This window comes from Strigops habroptila, chromosome 9 (assembly GCF_004027225.2).
Source record: "Strigops habroptila isolate Jane chromosome 9, bStrHab1.2.pri, whole genome shotgun sequence".
Taxonomy (NCBI): Eukaryota; Metazoa; Chordata; class Aves; order Psittaciformes; family Psittacidae; genus Strigops; species Strigops habroptila.
In genome coordinates this window covers 16,764,386-16,791,915 of record NC_044285.2, presented here as the reverse complement: position 1 = coordinate 16,791,915, position 27,530 = coordinate 16,764,386, and the positions used below count along the sequence as shown (strand labels likewise).

General features: G+C 40.8%; 2 protein-coding genes across 11 annotated transcripts; both read left to right on the top strand.

Moving 5' to 3' along the window:
- Positions 1–2,911: 2,911 nt before the first annotated feature.
- On the top strand, positions 2,912–21,651 carry BNIP2 (BCL2 interacting protein 2). 10 transcript variants are annotated; one of them, XM_030497595.1, is made up of 12 exons: positions 2,912–3,054; positions 4,749–4,876; positions 5,407–5,537; positions 6,244–6,311; positions 7,446–7,613; positions 10,070–10,246; positions 10,913–11,015; positions 11,314–11,445; positions 11,890–11,976; positions 12,103–12,201; positions 13,617–13,652; positions 16,235–21,651. In XM_030497595.1, exons 3-12 carry the CDS (start codon positions 5,488–5,490, stop codon positions 16,281–16,283), a joined length of 969 nt encoding a protein of 322 aa, XP_030353455.1. In that variant the 5' UTR covers positions 2,912–3,054; positions 4,749–4,876; positions 5,407–5,487; the 3' UTR covers positions 16,284–21,651. The 10 variants fall into 10 exon arrangements, with proteins under 10 accessions (XP_030353455.1, XP_030353461.1, XP_030353459.1 ...); XM_030497601.1 differs by lacking the exon at positions 13,617–13,652; XM_030497599.1 differs by lacking the exon at positions 4,749–4,876 and having other exon boundaries at positions 2,960–3,054.
- Positions 21,652–22,021: 370 nt separating this feature from the next.
- On the top strand, positions 22,022–27,340 carry GTF2A2 (general transcription factor IIA subunit 2). The gene is made up of 5 exons (XM_030497606.1): positions 22,022–22,092; positions 22,621–22,762; positions 23,248–23,352; positions 24,467–24,593; positions 26,266–27,340. The coding sequence occupies exons 2-5, from the start codon at positions 22,691–22,693 to the stop codon at positions 26,289–26,291; spliced, it is 330 nt and encodes a 109-aa protein (XP_030353466.1). The 5' UTR covers positions 22,022–22,092; positions 22,621–22,690; the 3' UTR covers positions 26,292–27,340.
- The last annotated feature ends 190 nt before the right edge of the window (positions 27,341–27,530 follow it).

Below are 27,530 nucleotides of genomic sequence, written 5' to 3'. Positions count from 1 at the left end.
AACCACTGGAAAGGAACCATTTATAATCCAGTCATTGCGCAGGGGTTTTAACAGATTACTAGAAAGTATTTTTGTAATAAGTAAAATCAAAAAAGGCCATGAAAAAGGTGAATGTTTTGTATTTTGTTTCTTTTCATGACTACTTTCCTACTTTCTATTTAAAGGTTAATTATGTATTATTTCAGACCTGAAATTGTGCACCAGTTGATATTTTCCCATGTACAGGACAAAATTCATGTGACAGAGCATCATTCCTTCAAGCCTGTTCTCTTTGGTAAAGCTTTCATGTGAGAAACTGCTTATATTTGCAATTGTCTGATGTTTAAAAATAGAATTATTCAACATTTCCCTAGCAGTTGGCTCTGACCTCCTGTTTGCTTGTTTTCTAGGTTACATTGGAACACTCGATAGATTTCCAGCTATATTGTGCCACCCGGTGTAAGAGATGGGAAACTGCACAATTTTGCTGACCGTGATGACATGAGTTTGGCATTGGTGTCCTGCAAATGACATTTGTGCATTTTGAAGACAGTTTTGAGTTTATCGTCAACTGAAGCATATTTAGAAAAGCATTAAAGGAATTTAATATGAGACTTAATTATTCTTAAAACATTAATTTTCTGGAAAACATTCAAACTTCTGACTTACTAAGTCATGGTGGCCCTTTATAGAATCATGGAATCCCACACTGGTTTGGGTTGGAAGCGACCTTTAAGCTCATCCAGTTCCAATCCCCTGCTACGGGCAGGGACACCTTCCACTAGAGCAGGTTGTTTCAAGCCCCATCGAACCTGGCCTTGAATACTGCCAGGGATGGGGCATCTATTGGGTAATAAAATGATTCTCTCCAGCATAATTTAATCTCATTTTCTATTTATCTAAACCAGAACAGAACAGTACTGATTCAAAATTCATACTCTGCAAACTTAAGTTTCCTGATAAAGTAAGGGGTGTTCAGGCATCAAACAAATAGGCAAGTTTTGATCCCTGTTAACTGAGCAGCCCGTAAAAGGGAATGACTCTTTTCTGGAATGCAATGTGCTCCTCTAGTAACCACAGGCACCCTTCAGAGGTCAGTCAGACCCAGTTCTTTCTAGAACAATTCCAACTGTTCACAGATACTCCAAATCAGCAGGTTGAGATCTCTTGCCATTCAGGTCTTTGATACCCAGGCAAGTACATTACAAACTGATCAATCACATAATCAGATCTTCACTATTAAGAGCTGGGGTGCTATGATGTTCCAAAGTAGGGACACTAGTAACATTAAGTTTGGTGTGTGGCTGGGAGCAGACTGAAAACTATCATGTCCTTAAGCATGAAATATTTGGTTAGCTTTTGCTGTGTCCTTACCTCCACAAACAAAATACAGTGACATAACAAAGGTGACAAGGACCAAATGAGAATAAAAAGAAGAGGGAATTGTTTAACAAAACAAGACTGTGTCCTTGCCAAAAATATATAAACTGCTGAGCACAGAATCTTACAAAAGACCTGTGGGTCTATGAAAGAGAAACCATCTAAATGATGTGATAACTTGTTAAACCTTGAAAAACTTGCTTAGCCTTGTGAAACTTGCCTATCTTATGTAGGTTATGCACATAGAATGAAAAATTCCACTATACGCAGACTGGGCAGCTGCAACCTCTCAGTATCTAAGCCAAAGGAGAAAGGAGGAGGGGCTTTGCAGATGGGGAAGGTATAAAACAGGTAGATACTTAATGCAAATTGAGAACCTTGAATCAGGTGTGTCTGGTGGGGATCTCCCTTTATTTGAATAAAGCTTTAAACCTCACTCTGCCTCACGAGCTACTCTTATTGAAACCAGGCTTTCCCAACACTCCATTTGTTTTGTGCCTCCTTGTACTGCCTCTTAATTTTTTCCACACTTCACATCTGTCACATTTATTCCAAGTTCCTTCAGTACCCTACAATGAAACTAACTTTGTTGCTATTGCTGCATCAGTCACCTTTGGGCAACAGAGCAGCTGTGATCAAGTTAGCGTCTGCCTATGTATTACAATGATGTGTTAGTGGCAAGTTCTAGCCCTTAGCCAAAACCTTCCTGCCGTCTTGATCCCCTCCTCATAGTAACCCTTCGCTACTGTCACCATGCGGTGGTAAGACAAGGGGGCATGGTTTTAAGCAGAGGGGAGATTGAGCTCTGAGGCAGAAGCTCTTCCCTGTGAGGGTGCTGAGGCGCTGGCACAGGGTGCCCAGAGAAGCTGTGGCTGCCCCATCCCTGGCAGTGTTCAAGGCCAGGTTGGACACAGGGGCTTGGAGCAACCTGCTCTAGTGGAAGGTGCCCCTGCCCGTGGCAGGGGCTTGGAACTGGATGAGCTTTAAGGCCCCTTCCAACCCAAACTGTCTGTGACTATATGATTAATTCTTAAGTACGCAAAAAAAAAAAAAAAAAAAAAAGATGAAAACGAGATTTATCTGACTTCTCGTGCTTCTGTTGTGCACAATATGCCACGAGGGAGGGCTGTGCGCTGTACGCCGTATCTGTACACCTCACGCTGTATGCTCAGATGCTGTGGGGGTTCGGGTGCGCTGCGCCCCACTGGCCTGCCTCACGGGTGTTACCTGCTCACAGGGTCCCGCCGTGCTGACACTCCTCCCGCTGTTCCCGCACAGGGGCACAGCACACAGAGCCCAACGCCTCCGCTTCACTCCCTGTGCCCCGCCCACCGCGGCTCCGTTAACGCCGCGGCGGGGGCCGCCCAGGCCGGGGGCAGGAGGAGCCGCGGGTCCGCTCCCTCCCCCAATGGCGGCGCCACCTCCCCTCAGCGCGCCGCGAGACCCGCCCCGCCCGCGCGCGCGGGGACCCACTGCGCACGCGCAAGCTGCCGGGGGGAGGGGGGGCGGCGGTGGCGATGGCGATATTTTTGCGCATGCGCGCGAATGCGCCAACCCCTTTCGAGGCGGGCGCTGTCACGTGAGCCCGGCGGCGCGGGCACTTCCGGGTGAGCAGGGCCGCGCGGCGCGGAGGTCCCGTTCCGCGGCGGCCGGGGCAAGGCCGGGCCCGGCCCGTTCCCCCCCGCCCCAGGCCAGGTACGGGCGCGGCCGGCCGGGGCGGCGGGACGGGAGCTGCGGGCCGCGGCCTGGCGGGGCGGGCGCGGGGCGGGGCCGCGGCCTGCCCGCTGGTGCGCGGCGGCGCTGAGCCGGGAGCGCTGCCGGGGTGTGGAGCCGAAGAGCCGCTGCCGGGCGGCGAGCTCCGCGGATGCCTCCTCACAGCGCGGGGAGCGGCCCCGGGCCGGCGCGGCGGGGACAGCCCCGGGCATGTGGAGCTGAGGATACCCGCTCCTGCGGGCGCGGCAGCCGAACCCCGTCTCTCTCCCGCGGCTGAGCGAGGAGCGGGCGCGCGGCGGGGCTGGGCTTTCCCAGGGCGGTTGGGTAAAGGCGCAGCGCAGAGCTGTGCCGCACGGGTTAACGGCTGCGTTCCTCACTTCCAGCTACTCATGGAATAGCTATGGAGTAATCGGTTATTTCTGGTTAACTCGTATATGCGTTTAAACCTTTCAAAGGAAGGTTACTGTTGGCGTCTTGGAGCAAAACTCTGCTTTAAGCTATCTTGCGGGAACTGCCTTGTGAACACGGTGCAGGCAAGCTTAAGAGTAGCATCTTACAGCCACAGCACAGTGATAGGGGGTGTTTGTGGTGTTGATTTGTGGTTTTGTTGTTGTGTGTTGGCTTGGGTTTTTTTTCCTGTCAGTTTTCTTCATTTCTTCATCTGTCCCCTAAGAATGAAGTTATCAGTTCAGATTCTCATTTAGGTTTAGTGTCTTTTCACCTACAGTCAATTCCATGGTTGCATCAGATGGTCTGTTCCATGCTGACTGTAACCTCTGTGTTCCCTTAACTGTAGGGTACCTTGTGAAAGTTCTCATGCTTCATCTCAGTGTCTGAAACGTGCATAAAGAACTATGCACATATCCACTGTTATTACTGACCAAAATCTCATCTGATCTCCAAGTAAATATTCAAAATGCATTGTTGCAAACGCTCAGCAGGTTTGTACCCAGGAGAAACTGTATGCTGAGAATATCTTAATGGAAGAGAGGACATGTTTCTGGAGGAGAGTAATTCAAGCAGTAAAGAGCTGCTTCAGACAGCATATTAGTCAAAAAGGACAAACAGAATGAGGGAGAGCTGGGAGAATAATTGCTGGGGGCAACTTCTTGGAGGTTGCGTGCACAGGCACACACTGCCAGCATCCGAGTGGTGCAGGGGCTGAGCGATTTGAACCAGGGGAGTCTGACCCTGAAGAGGAACTAGGTTCCTACCTTCTATAAGCTTAAATAAGCTTAAACAAGCTTAAACTTTTGTCTCTGGTACTGTAGTTTTACAAAAACCCAGTCTCTTGGATTTATTTTTTTTTAATTAATCAGCTTGTACAACGTAGCTTTGAGCATTGCAGGACACTTTAAAATCAGTCTGTGGCTGTAATCAGGTCCTGAGAAGAGAAATTGAGATTTGTCATGAAAGGTGATCCTACAGCATAGTAAGTATACCTTTCTTTTTAGGCATGTAAAAAATAAATGTCTTCATTAGCAGTATGATTGCATTCCAGCTTGTGTTCTCTGTTCATTGCTTCTCTGCTTTTAAAAGCAGCTTCCTGTTTTGATTACTGTTGGTTTTGTTAACATCCTTACTGATAAGTGTACCTGTTCCAGCTAATCTTTTGATTAGTGTTGGTTTTGTTAACATCCTCATTGATAAGTGTACCTGTTCCTGCTAATCTTTAGAGCCAGCGCAGCCAAGAGCTTGGACTTGTGTGTCAGCAGAGTGGTTTATTATGTTCCATTATTGGGGATTTCTTTTTGCTGGTGATGGGTGAGCGCGAAAAAGCACAGCTTGACTTGCACATCACAGGGTGAGATTGCTTTCTGAAATAGTTATCTTAGTTATCTGTAGAGTTCTTGGGGTTGGTGTGGTGGGGGGTTTTGTTGTTTGGGGTTTTTTCGGGGTGGAGTGGGGGGTTAGAACTTGATGGTATTTTAGATCTCACCATCTGGGTTGTTCTTATTAAAATATACACTTAGTATATCCTATAGAATCTGGAGAGCTGTCAAGTTCCTTAAAGTTTGGAGTGAACTGGTACTATCTTAAATGATAAATCAGGTTGCTTGAGGCCTTGACTTCAACTGAAAGGTTGTTCCTGCTTGAGCAGGGCATTGGGCTCTATGAGATCCTTTTCAACCTAAATGATTGTATGATAAACCATTCCATAAGCAGTTCTGTATGAGGGAAAAAAAGTATAAATAGAAACAAGCCATAAACTTTTCCCTGTTTCCTCTTGCCCCTGCTGCATAGTACCTCAACTTGGTGCTAAGTAAAAGGATGTGCTGCAAGTGTGGGACTTAAAATAGTATTGAACTAGCATCTTCTGTTATGTTCCTGCAGCTCCTCTTTAGCCCACTGTCCTGAAGACAAGAGGTTCTGGCTTGTCAGGAGTCTCTATTAACAATTCAAGTTGGCTGGAGAATGGAAGGTGTTGAGTTTAAGGAAGAATGGCAAGATGAAGATTTTCCAAGGTTTTTAATTTTATTTGTTAAGTAATTCAAATCAAATGCATAACATCCAGAATAAGCTACTTCTTTATCTTCCTCGTGAACCACGATTTCCATTAATATAGTGGTTTTTAAAAGCTCTGTGCTCTGGAAAAGGGATCATGTGTAAGTTAAGTAATACAGAAATGCCACTGTTGAAGTTGCCAGTGTTACTGAAGTGAAAATCTGCAAGTTTGGCTTTGTTCTCTGTGGTGATCTTCTGCAACTACATTGTTTGCGTATTATTACTCATGTCTAAAGGCCCAAATACTTCATGAAGCAACATTTCTGAGCAAAATTTGTAACAGTTAAGACTGCTAGTGATGCTTGGGCCTACAAAGAAACTAAACCAACTTGCATCAGAGGTATTCTGTAATAACACGACTGAACTACTTGTGTAATGTATTTCATGTCAAATATTCTCAAGCAAGAATGTGACAAGTTTTCTTAAGGATGACACACTAGTAGGAACCAATATTTTGGCACTTATTACATCAACAGATGGTTGCTTGAATGCTGTAAAGGAATTTTCAGTGACTTGGGTGCTTTGCTTTAGTGAAAGCTTGAATTTTGACTATAAGTAAATCTAGTTCAGTACTAAGCAGTGTGTAAGTCTAAATATTTGGCATTTAACTGTCCATTTAAAAAAGAAAACAAGTTTTTTAACAGCAGTTTCCACTTTGTGCACTAGGCCTCTGCCAGAGGATGATCCTGTGGAGTCAGATGTATTGGCTGCCACTGGCACAGAAAGTGAAGCTGGTGAGAACATTCCACTCCAGTCAAGCTGATGGCTTCCTACTTAGATGGCTGTCTTAAAGCTCCCTTTTGGTGTAGGGTGGTTCTGGGTGGTTTTTTGTTTAGTGGTGTTTTTTGATGGTGTGGGGATGGTTTTTGGTTGTTTTTTTTTCTTGTCAGGCTTGAAGCAGAAGCAGCATTCTAAACAGCATTTTTATATATGAAGGGTAGTATAAACATATTGTCTAGAAAGAAGAGGGTTTTGGAATAAAACGAGACTCTTCATCCTCCCTGTGAACAGAGCTATCTAGGTAATACTGGACAAAAATGAATTACTGCACTCACTTCCTGACCCATCTTAAAACCTTGGTCCACTTGGCTTCCGTGCATCAGTTAGGACCTACTTTAGTTTCACTCCAAATTTCAGACTGCTGCAGCCTGTTAAGATCATTGCCTGTCTAAATGGGCAGAAGGGAAATAATACTTTCGGGGATTTTTTACGTTTTAAAAGTTTTTATCTGCTTTAGTTGTGGCATTTCCAGTTCTGGATCAGTCATTTTATTCCCTGCTTTCAACTGTTGTCTAAGTCACATAAGTATTTGCCTTGTGTCTCAAAGCATTCTGCGTATTCTCACCTAATAGTTTAATTTTCTGTTCTTGCTGTTGTCTGTCAGACTTTTTTGGTTTGTTTTTTTTTTTAGCTTGTATATTATTTTTTATTTCATCAAAGATGGTTATGATGTTTCCAATACCTAACAAAAGGGCTAAGGACATAAATCTATTGCATTATTTGCAAGACTTCTTTAGTATAATACCTAGAACAACTCATGGTACACTTTGATATAGCTACCATGGGTAATAGTTGCTTAGGTGGTGGCAGCACTTGAGGTTTTTCTTCTGTAGGGGGTGTGGTGGTCTACCACTGTGATCACAGTGTGTATGCAATTGTGGAAACCTAGAGTCTTGAGAACTCTGACCTCGAAGTGCTGTTCTTTTCACCCTGTGTTTAATTCTTACTCCAAAGATAGGTTGTTTAAATTAGGGGCCTTAACTTGGAATACATTCTGAGAAAGCACTGGGCTCTTCTGTCTTGTTAATATGCTTAAGTCGACTTGCTTTAGCTTTGAAAATAAATAATTTGCTTTTTTTAAAATACAGAGGTTAATGGAACCAAAGCAAGGAAGAAACTAATGGCTCCCGATATTAGCTTAACTTTGGATCACAGTGAGGAATCTGTTTTGTCTGATGACTTGGATGAGAGTGGAGAGATTGATTTGGACAATTTAGATACTCCTTCAGAAAACAGCAATGAGTTTGAATGGGAAGGTTAGTATTTTGTTAATTTTGCCTAAGGCTCTGAAATATTTCTATTTTCTTATGTACAGGTCAACACTATTTCAGGTGGGAAATAACCATGACCAATATTTAAAGAGGAAAAATAGGTGATTAGGTTATAAATTGGAAATAGGTGCAGTGAATTTTTAAAGACCAAATTAGTCCTTGATTGATCAGTAAGCAGGCAACATAATAATAACTGTAACTCAAACTTTGGTGAATGTCATTAAACACCTGTAAGAGACCAGGTTCCCCTCTGTTGCAGTGTGTTTTTAAGAACCAACCTGGGGAAAAAAAATCCAATATGTGTTATATGTATTGCAGATACTTCTAAATGGAGGTGAACCATATAAATGGATATAAATTAGCTAGTCAGAAATCAATGAAAACGCAAGCCGTCGTGTTTGAGGAGGGCTGAATGGTATTTCTTAAAATACTCAGTAATGCCTGCCATCATGTCTTACTGTGGTGAGAATGGCAAAAGCTCAGTAGCCTTAAAGTTTGCATGTGTTCTGGATTGACTGGAAGTGATAAAAGAGCCTCTATTTTGTGTCAGGGAATTCTGAAATTACTTGACAGGATGTTAGCTGTGGCCACACTAGTAATGATATTCATTTTAAGAAATGAATAGATGCCTCATCTTATTCTTATAGGCAAAATCTGGAGATTCTAACAAATTTGGGGTAAAGAGTTCTGTGTAGGAGTGCCCTGGGTTCAGCTGTAACAGTTTTTTCTCCTGATGCAGTGCTGTGTTTCAGCTTTAGTCTGAGAACAATGCTGATAACACACCAATGTTTTAGTTGTTGCTAAGTAATGCTTACCTTGATCAAGGACTTGTCAGTCTCTCATGCTCTGCCAGTGCAGAGGGGCAGGAGAAGCCAGGAGGAAGCGGAGATGGGACACCTGACCCAAACTAGCCAAAGGGGTATTCCACGCCACAGCACATCATGCCCAGTATATAAACTCAGGGGAGTCACCCAGAAGGGCAGATCGCTGACTTGGGTTGGTCTGGGTATCAGTGGGCAGGTGGTGAGCAATTGTATTGTGCATCACTTGTGTTTATTGTTGGTTTTTTTCCCTTTCCTTTTTAGTTTTATACTCTCTCCCCTTGTTATTTCCCTTATCATTATTATTATTAGTAGTAGTAGTAGTAGTAGTATATTGTGCTTTAGTTATTACACTAAACCCATGGGGTTTACATTCTTTCGATTCTCCTCCCCATCCCACCTGCAGTGGGAAAGTGGGGGAGTAGGTGAATGGCTGTGTGGTGCTGAGTTACTCTCTGGGCTTAAACCACAACAAGGAGTTAAAGTACAAGTTTTAAACTTGCAGTTTAATTATGTTTTAAGGCCCTTTTATGTAAGCCAAGAACTGTTGTGTTGGTCAGACAGTTGGAGTCTTCAACTTCTGTAAACTTTATAACTTAAGAATGTTTCTTAAGAAGTAATGATGTTAACTCCATTTTTTTTTTTTATTCTGGAAATAAAATAATTTTAATTCCTAAGTAAACAGGAAGCTCTTTTCACTGTTCTATATTAAACACTACCTGTTCTTCATTCCAAGATAGCTTATAAAAGGAGAAACACTCTTTAGAATAAGTTTGGTGGGGTTTTTTTAAATAGCTAAAAACATATTGCAGGGGAACTTTTCATCACAGACTGTGGGTTTACTTGTGTAGAAGGATTCTCAGCATTTTTAGTGAAGAAGTAGGGTTAGTTTTGCAATGATGTGAAGGAAATGTTCCAGATGTTTGTGTCTTGTTTTTAAAAGTGGCTGAAAAGGGTTTCTGTCTTTTCTTCCTTTAATGCTGCTGCCTTCATTTTCCTGGAAGGATAGTTTCAATTAACAGCTTTGTCTTGGGAACAGACAACTAACTTGCAGTAGGTTTTTCTCGCTTTGGGTAAGGTCTGTGCAACAAAATCAAGAATCTTATTTAATTGGAGCAAATTGTCTTACAGATTGCTGTCAACATAAATTCATATATACTGATTGCACGCATGTGAATTAGATTTAATTTCTAATAATTTGCCTGCATGTCTGCTTGCAAGGTGCTGTCAATGGTTTAAATCATGCTTTTATGTAAATCTGTGATCCGGCAACCTGTGTAATTATCATTGGAGTTAACCACTTTGTTTTGGTGAGATTCATCAAGGTCTGTGTTCTGAAAGCCTACAATTAAATAGGCTTCTTACACAAATGGAGATTTGTCATGTACTTTAACAGAAAATTACAGTCAGTGGGTAACTGCCAACATGGAGTATTTTGATGAACTATATGACACCCATCAGATCCTATTCTGTAATGACTGAGGGAACTAAGTCAGCTGATATGTCTGACTGGCTAGAGAATATTAAAATAGATAGCAAAGTGGTTAACCCGTGTTGTAATTGATTGTCACTATACGTAAGTATTCATAATGGATCTTGAACGTGTGTTAACTTCGGCAGATGATCTTCCGAAACCAAAAACTACTGATGTAATTAGGAAAGGATCACTTACTGAATATGCTGCAGCAGAGGAGAAAGATGATGGTCGACGCTGGCGAATGTTTAGGATTGGAGAACAGGACCACAGGGTGGACATGAAGGCAATTGAACCGTACAAAAAAGTTATCAGTCATGGTGGTAAGGATTTGTCATGTGCTGAGAAGGAACTCTTGAGAAACTACTTCTTTAAGCTGAGTTGGGGTGGCACAGGAAGAGCTTTGGGCATAAATACTCAAGTGATGGTTCATTTGTTGCAGTATTAAGGCACATGGTTGTTTTAATGTATTTTTTTTCCGCTAATAAATTTAAGTTCCAAAAATGCACGCATGTTCGGATGAAGGTACTAACATGCACCTATGCAATAAGTTGTACTTACCTGTTCTACAGTGTCAGTGCTACCAGTATGATTTTTTTGGTTTTAAGAGTGTTTGAGGCATTAACTGTAAATCTACTAAGGCATAAATCAATTTAATCACTTTTCCTAACAGTCTGTGGAGTTTAGGTTGGAAGAAAATTTGACTATATAAAAATGTTATTAAATGTTATTAAATATACTGAGATTCCGCACTGAGATGTTGAGTCAGCATTTGATCTACATCAACTTCGGCTATTTCTTTAGAAGTAGACAAACTTGAAATCTTGAGGGTTTCTGTAACTGTATGAATCCATCCATATAGAATAGATGTTTTTAGATCTCTTTAAGGTAAATAATGAAAAAGCTTACTGAATGTGCTTGGCGTGGTGTAAATGTAATCAGTGTACAGTCACCTTGGTCACTACTATTGCTTTTTTCCTTGTTTTTAGGCTACTATGGTGATGGGTTAAATGCCATTGTCGTGTTTGCTGTTTGCTTTATGCCTGAAAGCAGCCAGCCGAACTATAGATACCTAATGGACAATCTATTTAAGTAAGTTATCATCTGCCTTGAATACTTAATTTTACCTTGTGAAATTTATCATTTTAATGCAAGGGCAATTATTTCTTTTTTTTAATGAAGTTTTTTATATTTCAGGTCAGGGAAAGATAACAAAGAGAAAAGCAACTCCATCTGCTTCCAGGGGAGAGGGGGAAAAGTTATCAGATGTTGCTCAACATTGTTGACAACTCTATATTTATATATTTTTTTTTTTTAATTTGAGTACTACTAGCAATTACTTCAATATCCACAGATCTCACTTGGAAGTTTTCTTTGCTTGTCTCTGTAGGTATGTAATTGGCACTTTAGAGCTGTTGGTAGCAGAGAACTATATGATAGTTTACCTGAATGGTGCAACAACACGGAGAAAAATGCCAAGTTTAGGCTGGCTCAGGAAATGCTACCAGCAAATTGATAGAAGGTAAGAAGCTCTGCAGTGTTTTCTTATTATATTCACATGCTCAGTGATCTACATACTTAAGACAAACTGCTGTTTACTGTGGTGTCTGGTACCATGTAGAATATCCTTAAAACTTCATGTGTTAATATGATAAGGTTAATAATGAGGGGTCTTTCATGAACAACTTCATCATTAGTTACGTAGAAAGATTCAAAGAAACTTCTCTTTGGCATGTTATTTCCTTGTCATTGTTGTCAAACTCATACTATATCTTACATTTTGATTATACAGTTCTGTGCTATTTTTTTTCTTCTGGCAGATGATAACTTCTAATAATGGAGTGTCAGAATACTAGATTGATGTAATAGTTGTGCTTGCGAAAACATACCTTTTATACGTTGAAAACCCCCTTGTTGGCGTGCTGCTTTTTTGTTCTAGTAACTGTCTGCTGTTTGAATTCTTCAGGTTAAGGAAAAATCTGAAATCACTAATCATAGTTCATCCTTCTTGGTTCATCAGAACACTTCTGGCTGTCACAAAACCCTTTATTAGGTAAGAATCTGGAAGCTATTAAAAAAAACCCTAACTACTGTTTACTTTAAACTTCACAAACTGTTTTAATATTGACCTACTGCAAGAATTAAGTTGTAACTGTACCCTACATTTGTTCTTCCACAGCTCAAAATTCAGCCAAAAAATTAGGTATGTCTTTACGCTGGCAGAGCTAGCTGAACTCATCCCCATGGAATACGTTGGCATCCCAGAATGCATAAAACAGTACGTTTTATTATTCAGACATGTTCTACACTGATCATGTTTTAGAACTGGTATATATTGTAATCTCTGATTGATTTGAATGTAATACTTGGCATTTAATAATTTAATTTAACTCAGATCACTGGTAGCTTTAGGAGGAGTATCCATGTTTGACCACATTGCTAACTACAGTTTGGTGTGTTATGTATAGGGATTTTCACAGATAGTGCCTTACCTAATTACTTAGTTATGGCGTGTGAGTTAAGTCTTCTAGAGCCAAGGCCCCATTCCATTCACCTCAGTATACTAAACTGGCTGGTGAGTGAGAGATTTTGGGCATGTTGATAACTGAAGTTATACGGAGTATCTGCAGTGTTTGTGCTGAAATGTGGAACAAGTTAAGTGGTGAAGTATCACTTGAGTTGGGATATCATTTAAAAAAAGAGCTGTGGTTGAAAAATGCTGAATCCCTACCCAGTAAGAGTTCTAAAACTACTTTGGCAAACAGGTGAAGGCAGCATCAATGTCCTTGGTTTTCTCTTCTTCCTTCCCTCCAGATAAAAATACAATTTTAACATCAGTGGAACACCTCTCTCAAATATGACAATACATTTGTCAGCAGCATTTGTGGGTGCAATAATCGAATAGAAACCATAAACCTGAGTCTTAAAAAAGCCAGATGAAACTAGTAACAATTCTCATGATGAACTGATTTGCCTATTAGAGGGTATAATATACAAAACCTGTAGCGTGTGCATCACAATAGGTCATCACAAAGTGGGAACTCCATATGGAACTATGGCATAGTCTCACTATCTGGACAGAAGGGCCACATCCATGTTGGACAGATCCCCACCTCACCCCTGCAAATGCCTGATTATTGCAGTACACACCTGATAGCAGTTGCACAATTTAACTTTTCATAAGATAGAGAAGATACAGTTTTCTTGGGGTGGGGAGGAAAGACATGACAATGCTGAAGCAGTCTTGTGCTAGCTTTAGGATACTTCTTTTATTGGGGCTTTTGAGGGATGTCTTATGAAAATTCAGACTGTCATTCCAAGTCTTGAAATAGTCCTTTCTGCGTTGATGAACCTTTAACTGTTCTGCAAAGGCTGAACTTGGTTAACTTGTGAGTTAATTCTCAGATTTCTGTGGAGGAATATATCTGGCTTCCAACTGTTCTGAATACAGACTTTAGTGGTGGATGTTAATACTGTACAAGAAGTTGTATTGAATTCAAGTGTCATTAACTAAATTGTAACGCTTCTTGATTAATGGTTATAAATGGTGGAGGTACTATATATTTAATTATATCAGTTTCAAAACTTGGTATGTTTCTGCAAACTGTATTGACACTAACACCAGTTTGCAGCTTCTGTTGAATTTGGCCTTCATATGTTACATTTACTGAAATCAAACTTTTCCTCACCAAGGTATGAAGAAGAAAAGTTTAGAAAGAAACAGAAAAGGTATATTCATATTTTGATTAGGGTTGCATCTAGATAAGACGATTTGCACTGCAACTAACTCCCAGTTGATTGGCTTGCATAAAGGAATAAGCATTTGTAAATATAAACATGCACTAGTGACCAAGTTTTTATGCATTAAAATAATTATACTGCCTGCAAGTACAGTCTGTTATCTAAAAGAACTCTCCCTGGATATTCAAACAGATATTTGTGAATAGTCTCTGTTACATGAGATGCTCACTTTTTAAGAGGATTACATGGATTCTCAACTGAATCTTCAAAAGGCAAAAGTAGTGCTTCTGTGTGAATCTATTAAATCAAGTTTCACTGTTTCTGACAAGGAGTGATGTCTGAAGGAAGAGCTGGTTTTAGGTGCTGAGCTGTAGCTCTGTATCAACAGACATGCAACTCTGGAAGAAGTTCTCATCTTGAATCTCGTATTTTGTATTTTTGGTATTCACTACCTTTTCAGTTATTAACTTACACTGATGCAATTCAAATCAGTAGTGTTCAGTGCTGTTTGTATTTGCAGTGCCTACGTTCCTTGCTATTAAACATTGGATTTTCATTTTGTTAATTTTCAATCTCCTGCTAACTGTTCAAGCTATTCCAGCAGCTGCTGAGATATTTGCAATGGATCCGGTTTGTCACTCTCACTAACAAATGTACTGAAAGGTTTTGCTACTAACTTAGCTTTTTGGTTTGTTTGGGTTTTTTTTTTAAATTATTCTTCCTGTGTGTGCATAACTACTGAGGGAGGCTGATTGTCTAAATTGGGTAATAGACAGAGAGAGGAACACTGAGAGATTAAAATGAACTGAAATTGTTTCCGAAAGCCAGCAGGTAAAGTAATGACAAGTGTTGAACGTTTTAGGAATTACTCCAACTCAACCTGAAGTACTAACCTTGTCAAATTTAAGAAACCCTTTCAGTACATATTAAGCAGAACTTCTGTTCAATTTCTTATTTGCCCAGTTTTATTGCAGGGCCCATTGTACCCAGGATGCAAACTTGAGACATTCAAACAGGAATGTGTACACATTTTTCAAAATCTCCAGTACAACAAGCACTCTTTAGTGTTCCTGTTGGTACTATCACTTGCGCTACCATCACTAGTATGTTCCTAAGTGAAGCTTAAGTATAGAGATCAGCAGGCACTGTTTGATACTGAGACTTCAATCACTTTGAAAACAGTTGTAGGGCATTATTTATTATAATAGGGGGAAAGGAGATGTGTTGAAGTTTCGTTACTGTGTTTGTTGAGGATGACAGTAGGAATTCTTTGGCTATGTGTATGAATCACTTTGGAAGCTAGAATGTGATATGCTTCTATGGATTTATACTATCAGCTGTATGTTTAGGCATAGCTGGTTAGCATTAGCTCACCATAGTTTCTTATACTTTTTGTGATTAGTCCTGTAAGTCATGTCAAAACATACTTTTCTAAGGTACTGCAGTGAGGACAGGGGTGAGGTTGCAGCTGCATACTGTGCAGGTGAACAGGTATTTGATGAGGACTGTTGCTTCTAGACAATACTGCTCCAGACCCATTGGATCCTTGTGTACTGGGTTGAGTTTTACAGTTGCAAAAAAAAGAAAAAGCCCCAAAACTTGCCTCCCCTTATTACGGGTTCATGGCCTAGAAGAGCTGTCATTGTTTGAGTCATCTGGAAAAATTGCTAGGTATAGTTAGAGAGACTGGACAGATAGGTTAGACAGGTTGTTAGAAGACAGACTTGGCCTTGGTCTCTCTCACTTGGAACTACTGTTGGTTTTAAAATTAATTTACCTCCACACACAACTTGTTTTCCAGAAGATATAGTTAAGATGAGCTTGTTCTTCCTGTAAAGAGGAAGAGTACATCTTGTGCAGGACTGTCCAGCATCCACTGCTTTCTGCAAAGCAACATTTTGTTTGCTAGTCCCAAGGCAGATAGAGGTATATTTAAAAAAAGAAAGGGAGGGCACAAACTAAAGCAGGAACCCAACAGCTTTAGCAGCATGGTGGAGATTTTTATTTTTTGCCTGGGTAATTACAGGAGTCTTAGAACTTAATAGAAAAAGTATTGCAGTTAAGGAGCCATCTGACTTTTGTTGATTCAACTAGTGCTGTTACCTTCTTGCCTTAATTACTATAGCATTAAAGGTAATTCTGCTTATTCTGCATTCATTGCACTAGTGGCGCTTGCCAGGGTTGTCATTTTTACCTGTGAACCTGCATTCATTAATACAAGCACAGAGCCAGCTGTATTTTATTTTTTCTTCCGCAGTCAAACTTCACTTGCACTTTTCAAATGCTTCCTTTCAAATGCTATTTATTTTTTTGTTTGTTTAGTTACTTAACTGGTTTCTCAACAGTTTTAATTAATTTCTAAGGGGAGGTAGGAAAACAGAGTTTAAAAAACCCCAACACTGTTGTGACTGCATTCAATAAAAATCTTAATATTTATTTACTAAAACTTTTTCCATGTAAAAGCTTTGTGTTTTCCTGTTAAGATGAATAGGTTTTGCTTAATATATGAGCAATCAAACTAAACTACTTACTAACATAGTTTCAATTTTACTGCTTTCTTTGCTAAGCAGAGTTGACCAAGAGCTGAATGGAAAACAAGAGCAGAAGAGTGACCAGTAAGTTTGGAGTCCAGCTAAGACTGAAGAATATGCAGATGGAATGATGTTATCTTTGCTCCATTTACAATGCATTCTCTGTGTGTGTATATAATATAACCTGTTGCAAAAGGTGCTTAATTCCTTTGGACTGGCACACAACAGACTGCTTACTGCTGTATTGGTCTGTCTTGACTTCAATAGCTGTGTTTATATAATCAATTTATACCGCTAAATATCAAAGAACCCTGTGTCTTCAGAGGATGTTCTTGCAGTCGTTTATCTAAATGATGCATGTTCTTCAGTAAAATATTTATATACCTAAATGTTAAAGGAAAGAGATAATATATATATATTTTTATGACTGAGCAATATATTATGTGTACCTGCTGAAGGAATTCATTTGCAGGTAGACAGGGCCATAAGTTACTTGTTGTTATTGTATAAATCTGTTTTGCTGTAAATGGTCAAGTGCATTTCTTGGTTGTCACGGAACCCTTAATTTGTTTGGATATTAACAGTCACATAATGTTGTCTTTCACAAGCATGGAGATCCGTGTTTTTGTTCACAGCCCTGCTACAAGCAGTACTCATTTACCTCACTAGAGTGAGCTTGAATTTGGTGTCTTAGTCCACTATTCAGAATGCAGAACAGCAGTTCTGTGCGCTTCAGCCTATTGGCCAAAGGGTTTAAGCAGCCAAAGGGTTTAAGCAGCAGCTGAACTGAGTGACTGGCAATGTATCAGCCTTTCTCAATTTTAAGTTGCAAATTTAGATTCTGTGTTAGTAAATGAAAGTTGTCCCAGATACCAGTAGGAAATGAGTTCATTGCAGTCTTTCCTGGATGAGTATTGGTTGTCGTCAGCAGTAACTCTGGTAGTGCTCAGTAGAGCACACAGATACTCTAGCCATGATATCAGTTGTTTGCAGGGGCATCGGGAGTCTTTTGCTAACTGTGTGTCCTGGGTTTAGCTGTAACAGTTACTTTTCTCCTTCTTAGTAGCTGGTGCAGTGCTCTGTTCTTGGTGCAGTGCTCTGTTCTTGACTTTAGCCTGAGAACAGTGCTGGTAACACATGGATGTTTTTAGTTGTTGCTAAGTAATGCTTACTCCAATGAAGGACTTCTCATTGTCATGCTCTGCCAGTGAGGAGGGGCACAAGAAGCCGGAAGGAAGCAGAGACAGGACCCCTGACCCAAACTAGCCAAAGGGGTATTCCATACCACAGCATGTCATGCCCAGTATATAAACTGGGGGGGAGTTACCCGGAAGGCCCAGGTCACTGGTTGGGTCAGGCTGGGTATCGGTCGGCGGGTGGTGGGCAATTGCATTGTGCATCACTTGTGTTTATTGTTTTCTTTTCCTTTCCCCTTTTAGTTTCATATTCTCTCTCCTTGTTATTTCCCTCATCATTATTATTATTGGTGGTAGCAGTAGTGGTTTTGTATTATACCTTAGTTACTAGACTGTTCTTACCTCAACCCGTGGGATTACATGCTTTGGATTGTCCTCCCCATGTCTCTGGGAGTGGGGGGGGAAGAAGAAGGGGAGCGAGCGAGCGGCTGCATGGTTCTGGGTTGCCAGCTGGGCTTAAACCTCGACACTGTGTCATCTGTGTAGATGAAACATCAATTTCTAAAGCTCTTATTTTGGCACATGAGACCGCACTAATTTCACTTGAAGTAATTCAATGAAGTCGGTTGGCTGGTGGTTTCTTTCCTCCCCACAATGGTAGTGAACTTGTGTCTGTAAAAGGTGTTCTTGGACTCATAACTAGTGTTCATAGGTTTATTAGGGCAACAATGATGCACTAGTTGATGTGTTGTAAAAGTTTGTAACATCTTTTGATAATCATTGCTATTTTCCTATAAGGACAGATGTGTGCAAATACCCATTCAGGAGCTGAGCAACAGAATAGCATAGCAAATTTCTTCACTTCTGGTTTTTACTGTGCTCACAATTTTGTCTTAATGCTGAAAATACCAATTCTCAATTCCATTAAAAGCTGGTTCTCTTATTTAAATAAGGTTATGTTCAAGCAGATTACTACCTGACACTGATAAATAGCTGTCAAAGAGATAGTTCCATGGTCAAGACTTATTACCAATTAACAATTAATCTACTGTCTCTAATAATACATGTATAGACTCTGAGAGCATGTTTTCATGTCAGATGAGGGCAAATTGCCCATGTCTCTGGGAGTTAAGTTTGCAATTCAGAGACTTTCATCTCAAGATTTAGGTACTCTTGTTATAATAGCTTCTGTTTTACAGTTTCAAAGAGATTACTGTGCAGGCTGTTCTCTTTCAAAAGACAATGCTAACTTCAAGTTGCCTTGCATCCATTTGATCAGGTCTGGATCTTGCTCTGAAAGCAGAACACATGTGAACAGTGTCTTTGGGGCTGTCTTATTTCCTGCTTCAGTTTTGACGTTGGCCCAGGTTCCAGTCAGTAAATTGGACACTTATAGCTTGTTTACTTCTGATACCATCACAGTGCAGTGTGCGTGAACACGCAAACCTATAAACCTTCCTGATCTCTATTGGTTCTGTGCAGGTCTGAAGTGAGATACTAAGCATTCTGATCATCTCAGTTCCAATTTGTCATAATTTAAAAGAGTATTATTCTCAGTAAAACCATATTCTTAGTGGAAGAACTGTGGTTCTCTTATGTCCTGTTGCTTCGTATGTGTATAGCACAGTATAGAGTAGCCAGTCCTCTCTATAGGCTGTGTTATCAAATGATGGGATTATTGCCTGTTCTGGTTGCTGAGTGATTCTGCAGTTCCATGCTGCAATAGTACTATTTCTTTTGGAAATGTGTATGTGCTCACTGAATGGTTTATTTTCTCTAGTGTAAGTTTTTGTGAATGAATATAGTGCACATCAGTTCTGTCCCCAAAGATACGCAGTTTGAGAAAGAGGCATACTAAGGAATGATTCCCCTCCAACCTTTCGCAGCTCATCATCTAATGATGAGGTGGCTGTTTACAAAAAGCAAGAGGTCCCAAAGTTATGGGTAACTTTTTGTCAAACTTATCTTTTTAAATCTATAAAATAATCTAATATATTTTAATATTTAAACCCATGAAAAATTGGAATGTCATACTTTAATAAAAGTTATTTCTAACCCTGAATCACTTTATGATAACAGTATTGTAGGGAATTCACCTTTTAATGGCACTTCCTTCTAAAAGTGAAACTCATGTTGCTAGAATACAGTTTGAGCCCTGTCAAGAAAAGAATTTCATGAGTCACTGATTTGATTTGGAGGTCTCCTTGGTTTGTTTATATAGATGTGTGTTAAGTCAGTAGTTCTCTCTTGTGACTACTGTGCACAACTGAAATAGAGACATTTGGGGCAGTGGCCTCCCTGTGTGTGGATGTGACATTTTGAAAATTGATTTCTACAACAGGATAAGTCTTCAGAAGTGGCAAAGATATTTTGGAGTAAGTGTCACTAAAACAGGAGGTGAGTAGGCTCTAGATTGCTTGGGTGTCCTTGAGGTTCTGTGCGGCATGGCAAAGCCATGTTCTGTTGGGAAGTAATGGAGAGGGTTGTTATAAGGGTTTAGTGCTGAAGCAAATTGAAGTCTTTGAAGTTCTGGAATGTTAAAATGGAGAATTGTTGTTCCAAAAAAGCTTAGAACTAGTTAGAATAATATGTAATGCTGTTCATAACTGCAGTTTAGCATATTTTTTTTCTTAGTTTCAGTGAAGAATGGTACTGCTTGCTGTGAGGAACTTCGTGCTGAGAAACAGCAGTTCTGTCCTGAATTGCACAGTTAGTACATAGCCTGTTCTTAGCATGTTTCAGCAAGGTTTTTGCATCATACATTTACACTCTGACAGCTTAAAACCTTCAACTGTTAATGTGTCATACTTCAAGATTAGATTACATGTTGGTAGTAATGGAATCTTCTATGAAATGACCTCAAAGTGTGTCACAGGGAGGACAGGGTGGCATTGGTGCCTACTCCTGTGTCAGCTTCACTGATGTCATCTACTGGAGTGTCTGTAGGTAGCTGAAAGTAATGGGAGTGCATGGTGAATGGGCAGTTCCTAAACTAAATCTGTCACAAAGAAAGAAGTTTCTTGGTGAAAAGTGTTATTTCTTCCACTGTCAAATATTAGTGTTTCTTAGGGATTTATACAGTATTTATTATGTATAAGGGTGGCTTTAAATGCATCTCTTATCAAAAGCTGTTGTCTTTGGAGATGACTTTAATGCTCAAGTCATTCCAGTCACGCTCAGAAGAGTCTTATACAAAGAACAGAGGGGAGAGGGATGATAGTTTGCGTGCGTTTTTAACCAGAGTCTTAGAAAGCTTTCGGTGAAAATTGCTATTCAGTCCTTGTGGATGCAGGTCATTCTCTAGAGGATTTGTTGTTGTGGATGCCTGAAATAAGTGCTTTAATTATACTTTTTAAGGATAGCGGTTTTAGTCAGAGTTGCACTTGGAAATATAAGTAGTATTTAAATAATCTGGAAAACACATCTTGCAGCTTTCCTAGCTTCAAAACTGTAAATTCCTTATCACACCTCACTTCCTGTATCCAGCTAACAGGAAAAAAGGGCATTTGGAGTGAAGAGGGTGCAGTTGTGTTACAGGTTTTCATCATTGCCTTCAAGCATGACTGAGATCAGGGAAGTTAAAGCCATTCTTTGATCAGCTAAATTTATTTTTCCATTTTGCAGTTTGGACTGACCAGGTCACTCAGATTTAAACATACTGATTTTTATTTTAGTATTGAAAATGATCTGAGGAGAAGCTACTGGAGTGTTTTCAGAAAGTCAAGTTCTGATTTTACCATGCTCCTTGCTATAGCTTGCTAAGCTGCCAGTTAATATTTCTGACATGGAATTCCAGGTTAATAATTACAAAATAGAACAGATGCTTACTTCCCCAGTGGCTCTGCAGTCCTGCCATGTTTTAGTCACCTGAACAAAGCCTTTTACTTAAAAAGCCTGAGCAGAGCTATAGGGTGCTGTGCCAGTGGAGTGGTAGATGGAAGGGTTAGGACATGGTCTGTCGGTGCTGGTAAACTCCAGTGTGTGATATGAGGAATGTGCAGTGTTGAACAACATGAAGCTGCAGCAGTCATGCAAAAACACCAGTTGTCAATCACAGATGATACAACTGGCTTAAACTATTCTTCACAGATGTGCCTATTTTCCTTTGCCCTTTAATATCAAACTATGTAAATACAAGACTCTTCACCTACCTCTCAAGAATGTCGTGATCCTTTCTTTTTAAACGAGCTTGTTTCTGTTCCTGGGTGTCCCAGTGTAACATGATAAACGTATCTCCGAATGTGCTAGCTGTTAACGCTTACGGGAAACTTTTGAATTAGGAAAACAAATAAACGCTATATGCGATAACTATCTTTTCAATGTTTCATTTTACTGCTTAGTCCTACACTGGTAATAGGAGAGCCTTCCCGTGATCGTATACAGCACCACCTTCCTCCTCACAACTTTTAGCTTTGGTTCCCGGAGCACTGTCGGTGCCAGTTCACTATGGCGATGGAATTGAACGATCTAAGTTGAGTATTTCGAAGGTGTTCGGCAGCTGTTACAGGTTCGAGTATCGTGTCAGAGGAAAAGGGGGTTCAGTCGCTGAAGAGGTAAAAGGAGCCTCACCCCGCAGCCGCAGACACTCAGTGCTAGCTGTAAGCGGCTCACCCTCACCCGCTCCCCACGAACTCCCTGTTCAACGGACGCGGCGGGGCCGCTGCTTCCGGGGCCGGGCCTAGTCCGGGTCCCGCCCTCACCGTTCCGCTTCCGGGTGCCGGTCCCGCGGAAGCCCCGCTGCTCTTCGGCCGCTCGGAGCGGGTGAGGCTGCGGCTGCCGAGGGGCTGCCCCGAGCGGGAGCCCCGGCGCTGGGCCCGGGGGGCGGCGCTGCCCGTGGCTGTTGTGCGGCGACCGGCGCCTTCCCCCGGGTTCGCTGGGGCGGGGGGTACGGGGGTGGGGCCGGGATGCGGGGAGCCGGGCCAGGGCCGCTCGGTGCCCAGCGCTGGCCCGGAATTCCCGTGGGAGTTTCCCGAGCGGGGCGGGGGGGGAGCGGTTCGGAGGCCGAAGGAAGGGCCGGCGGGCAATGTCGGCCCGTCCGTGTGGGGGCAGAGGCCTGTCGGTGTCGGCCCGGCTGGGTCAAGGCCGCCTCCTTCCTCCTCCCTCCGTGTGCCGCATTCCTGGTCTGCTCGTTGTTAGTGCTCTGTGCTCTGGGCGCTCATACTGTCAGTAGGGGCTTGCAGAGCGATCTTTTAATGCTGCTTGCTCTCACCGTGCAGTGTACGTTAGGTCTCTGTCGTCTTTAGAGGGGTTTTTTAGTAGTGTCATTTTCTGTTTTGTTTTAAACGAGAGCGAGGACACAGGAGCAGTGGATGGTGGGAGGGTGCCTGTCCCGCCCCGCCCCGCCCCGTCCCGGTAAGCCATGGCCTATCAGCTGTACAGGAACACCACGCTGGGGAACAGTCTGCAGGAGAGCCTGGACGAGCTCATACAGGTGCGTGTGGGGTCCGGGTCTGCAATCAGCTTAACAGAGAGATTGTTACTCAAACAGCTTTGTGGCCACTGTATTGGGTACTTATGGCCAATGGCTGGAAAACTTGATTGAAATCAAAAGCCTTTGGTACTCGGTTCTCCTGAGAAGTCTTTTTCTTAACATCCTACATGAAGGAAAATGTTTTCCATAGGAACATAACCTCCTCTTGCGGTACCCAGTGAACAAACAGCCAGGTTAATCCAGAGCACTGTGACTGATGTCCTGCTCCTCTGGTTGGTTGCAGTTGATATTTACTAGATGAATTCTTTGTGTAGCACAAAAATCATGTTAGCACCTAATTCCTTTTCTCAGAGTTAAAATAAGGAAAAGGCAGTAAAATAATTCTTTTGTAGATTGTCCTGCTAGAGATCTGCTGCATGGGAGTTTTTACAGCTTTTTTGAGTTTACTTTGAAGGAACTCAAACCTGTTTTTTCAACTACTTCAGTCCCAGCAGATCACTCCTCAGCTGGCGCTTCAGGTGCTACTTCAGTTTGATAAAGCTATCAACTCGGCACTGGCACAGCGTGTCAGGAACAGGGTCAACTTCAGGGTAAGGTAACGCTATATAAAAGTTCTTCATGGGGTGGAGTAACCAAGCATTGGTGCAGAATGCCGTTAAAAGCCGAGTGCTCCAAGCAAAAACTAAGGTCCATTTTGACTCTGAAATATAGTGAGTGCTGACAGGTTTATTCTGTATGCAGTTGTGAGGCTTGTTACCTTCTCAGTCTGCATTTGATCTTTCAAATAAATGCAAAAACTAGGGAGAGATTTGGTGGGTGGATGAAAACAGGGAAAGAGGTAAGAGGGAAATGCTTTGCACTGCCTTTCTTAGTGTTTCACAGGTGGGGAGGGAGACTTGCTTGTCTTAGACCTAGCAGAAGTGAGATGAGGCCAGATTTTCAGCCACATCTGTAATGCAGAGAGACTAGAGAGTTGTACATCTGCCCTTATGCAAGACACTGGGTCATTTTGTAGCTATTTTCTGTAGGTATCACAGAAAAATAAGGGTTTTTTTTCTCAGCCAGCCACCCTAATGAATGCCAGATAGCCAGCACATGGTTACATGTCAACTTGATTGTAATTTTAAGGAAAAAACTCAAAACAGTTGTCCTGTTAAATTATGTCCTAATACTTCCTCTGCAGTTGATGCAGAATACCTTAATGAAGTGAGATCTAAAGATTTTTAGATTGTTAAACCACGCAAATATGTTAAAAAGAGCATAACTACTTTTTACTAACTGCCTTATGTCACATAAGTCAGTTCTGTCATTTTTTAAACTGGCTTTATTTGAACAATTTCAGAATTCCCATCTTGTTATGATCACTGCTGTAATCGATTTTTCTTATGGCCAGTGTTTTAAGAAATCTTGTCTGATTCTGATCCTTTATACACATTAGAAAAGTTATAAAACTCTTTAACGTACCTGTGAAGATTCCCCGTGGATAAACCATAATAGTCTTGGAATACATACACGGTCTTGAGAATTTCAGCCACTGGAGGGCAGTTCTCCTCAGAATTGCTGCTTGCCGAGTTTGCGTGCGTTCAGGGTCACGGCTGGCTTTATGGCAAACCTAATGGTAGAAGGGATGTGGTTCAGTAAACATCGTATTTCCTGTTACTTTCTGGATGCCTCCTATAGAAAATGTCTCTTGTCTCTTTAAAGGGGTCTCTGAATACATACAGGTTCTGTGACAACGTATGGACATTTGTACTGAATGATGTTGAATTTAGGGAGGTCACTGAACTTGTGAAAGTGGATAAAGTGAAAATTGTAGCATGTGATGGAAAAAGTAAGTATGGAATATGATATAAATAAACTGACACACGAGACTTGATAATTTTTAGAAAGCTTTGACCAAATGTCTGATAAAAGCTAGGTTGATTGTATTATTCAGATAAAAGTAGTGCTCTGCACTCCCTTTTACATATGATAAATGCAACAAAACCAAGCTAAATGCTCCTTGACTCATAAGCACTGAAACAGGAATGTGTTAGAGAGTGCTGCAGACCTGATGTTGGCAAGCACATACCACTGGAGCAATAAGAAAGTTGGAAGTAATCTTCATTGAATTTCTGTTGGGAGATTTTTCTGGTATTAACCTGGTTGTTAGAAAAGCACCATGTTTTATTGAATTCAAGGAGTGCCTTATCAGTCTGAGCAACCACTTGTCAGAGAAAATAAAGCAATCGTCTGCTGGATTTGATCATAGGGGATGTGACAAGTTTATGCCAGCATTTGCAAATAATATTAAAATGTTTATATATTGCTCAACAGGCCCACTGTGTGTACACTGCTTGTGGGAGCTTATGTTCCATATCTGCTTGACTGGATTACTTTTGTCAGTGTTCCTTGAAATTCCTTGCCAGAAAAAGTAAAAACTTTTGTGGCAAGCTGGTTTACAACTTTTAAAACCATCCCTGTGGCAGAGCATCATTAAAGATGTGGGAGATGGTGTCACTTGTTTCACACCTGGAGAGTGATGTGAAAAGGAAGAGCTGAGAATGGAAAGGGCTTTATTTAAATATACTCTAGCCCTCTGAAACAGGTTCTTCATGGCTTCCTGATCCTGGCATGACTACAAGTCGTAGTTCTAAAGAATTGACAGAATTTATTGTTTGCTCAACTTCTGGTATTAGCCAAGCATATAATCTTACTCTGTTTATTTTTTGTGTGCCTATTATAGCTAGTAGACGAAACCTTACTTTCCAAGCATTAATAGTTTTCACTCTTGATAAAATATGCAGATAAGATTTAACGAACGGGGTGACTTAAAGTTGCTGTTAACATTACAGCCTTTTTTATTGCCCACAAGGAGTTGTCTTGCTAAAGGAACGTAGTAAACACTGACTTGTCTTTCTCCACATCTGTGTCATGTATTTTTCCTATAGCTCTAAGAACAAGAAAGCAGTGATGATAGTAATACCAGAAGTTGCACTGGTGTTAATTGGTGCTTCTGACAAAAGTTCAGAACAGAGAATTTTCTCTGTTATTTTATGAAGATCGTGCTCGTTCCTGCATCTATTTCAAGATGCGTAATAAACTATAACCCACACTCCATGGGAGCTTATGCTACTGAATGTGCAAACCCCTTTCTCTTTCGTAGGTTATGTCATTTAGCCAGATGTGCTTGTGGCCTTCTAGTAAAACTGTGTATCACTACAAATCAGAGCAAAGCTTCTTGTATTTTTAATGCCTTAATAGCAAATGATGTGTGTGCACAACCTTGAAGTTTTGTGCTGGCTAACTGAACGTTGCTAACTGAAATGAAAGAGCACAGGCAGCTCGTGCACCACATCAGTAGCAGCAGAGGGAAGAGGGTAGGTACAGAACATGTCCTAAAATGCTTGGGGCATGCTTTTGAGCTGGGGGAAGGTATTAGAGAGTGGGTATTAGTTCTCTTTAATTTATACTCAACTGTAGTGGGTGTATGTATTACTCACACCTTGTTTTTTCTTTCCTAGACACTGGTTCCAATACTGCAGAATGAACAGAACTGGAGTTAGTCTGCAATATTTTAATATGCAGCACTTTCTGGAGAGAAGCATGGAGAGGGACTGTGTTCATTCTTAATTCTTGTGATGCAAGTGTGAGTTAATCCATGCTAGGAAGTCTCTCAGAATGACAGCAAAAGAAATACCTGTAGCATTTCTTCAGTTCACCCTATAGGGCATGAATACAATATTACCTTTTTTTTTTTTTTCTTAATTACAACAGATACTGTTGTGTTTTGGGTTTTTTTTGTTCAAAGTCGTTTCTGTAATAAACTTTTATTTAAAAACTTGTGGATGACTGATCATTGGAAAACTTTATTTAAAAACAATCATTAATATATTTATTATATTCTCCCAAGATTGTCTAAGTGTGTTTAGAGTCATGTTACTCATGCAGAGGTCATCCAGTTACAGGGTTCTGAGTAAGGTTTCACTGGTAAGTATTGCAGGAAATGGCTGTTTCAGGATGGAGGACATCGACAAAAGCAACTCATGCTGGCCGGTATATTTGTCTATTTGTTACTGCATCTTTCTATCTATAAATTTGTCCATTTGGTACTCTCAGCTAATAATATAGTAACCCAAGTATTAAAGTTATTGCACAGCTAATCAAAGTAATGAATGAAACTGAGTCTCGTAAGATTGCTTTATGTTCTCAACAAATGTTAGTGCTGCTTGGTTTATTGTTTCTCTTATTTTTCATTGTTGTGAAATACATTTACTAGGACACCTGGCCAGCAGGATTTCAGGGAAGGAGCTGAGCTATGAATTTTGAGATACCAAATGGATAACTTTGATCTTTTTAGGCTTACACATTAAATAACTCCAATCAAGAAACCCTGAAAATAGTTTCTTCACTAGAAGTATGAATATAATATACTGACAGCTTGTTTGTCTGACAGTGACTGTTCCAGTGTGGTCATAGGAATGCCTGTTGCTTCGGTACTGCCAAATTCCATTTATTTTTGACAGTAGGCTACTTAAAGACCAGTAGAAACTGGAAGCCATACAGAAGAAAAGTCAAGGGGTAACTGTTTTCAGATCAGTCTAAATCTTCAGTTTGTGATGAAAATGGAGCATAATTTTACATTTGAATGAATGAAATTAAACTTTCCTCTACATGTCAGTGGCCCAGTCTGTTAATTAAAATAAAGCTTTAGTATCTCTTCTAATGCCTTTCTAGACTGACATGTTACAGTTCTCTAAATTCTACGTTTGGACATGAAACCATATAT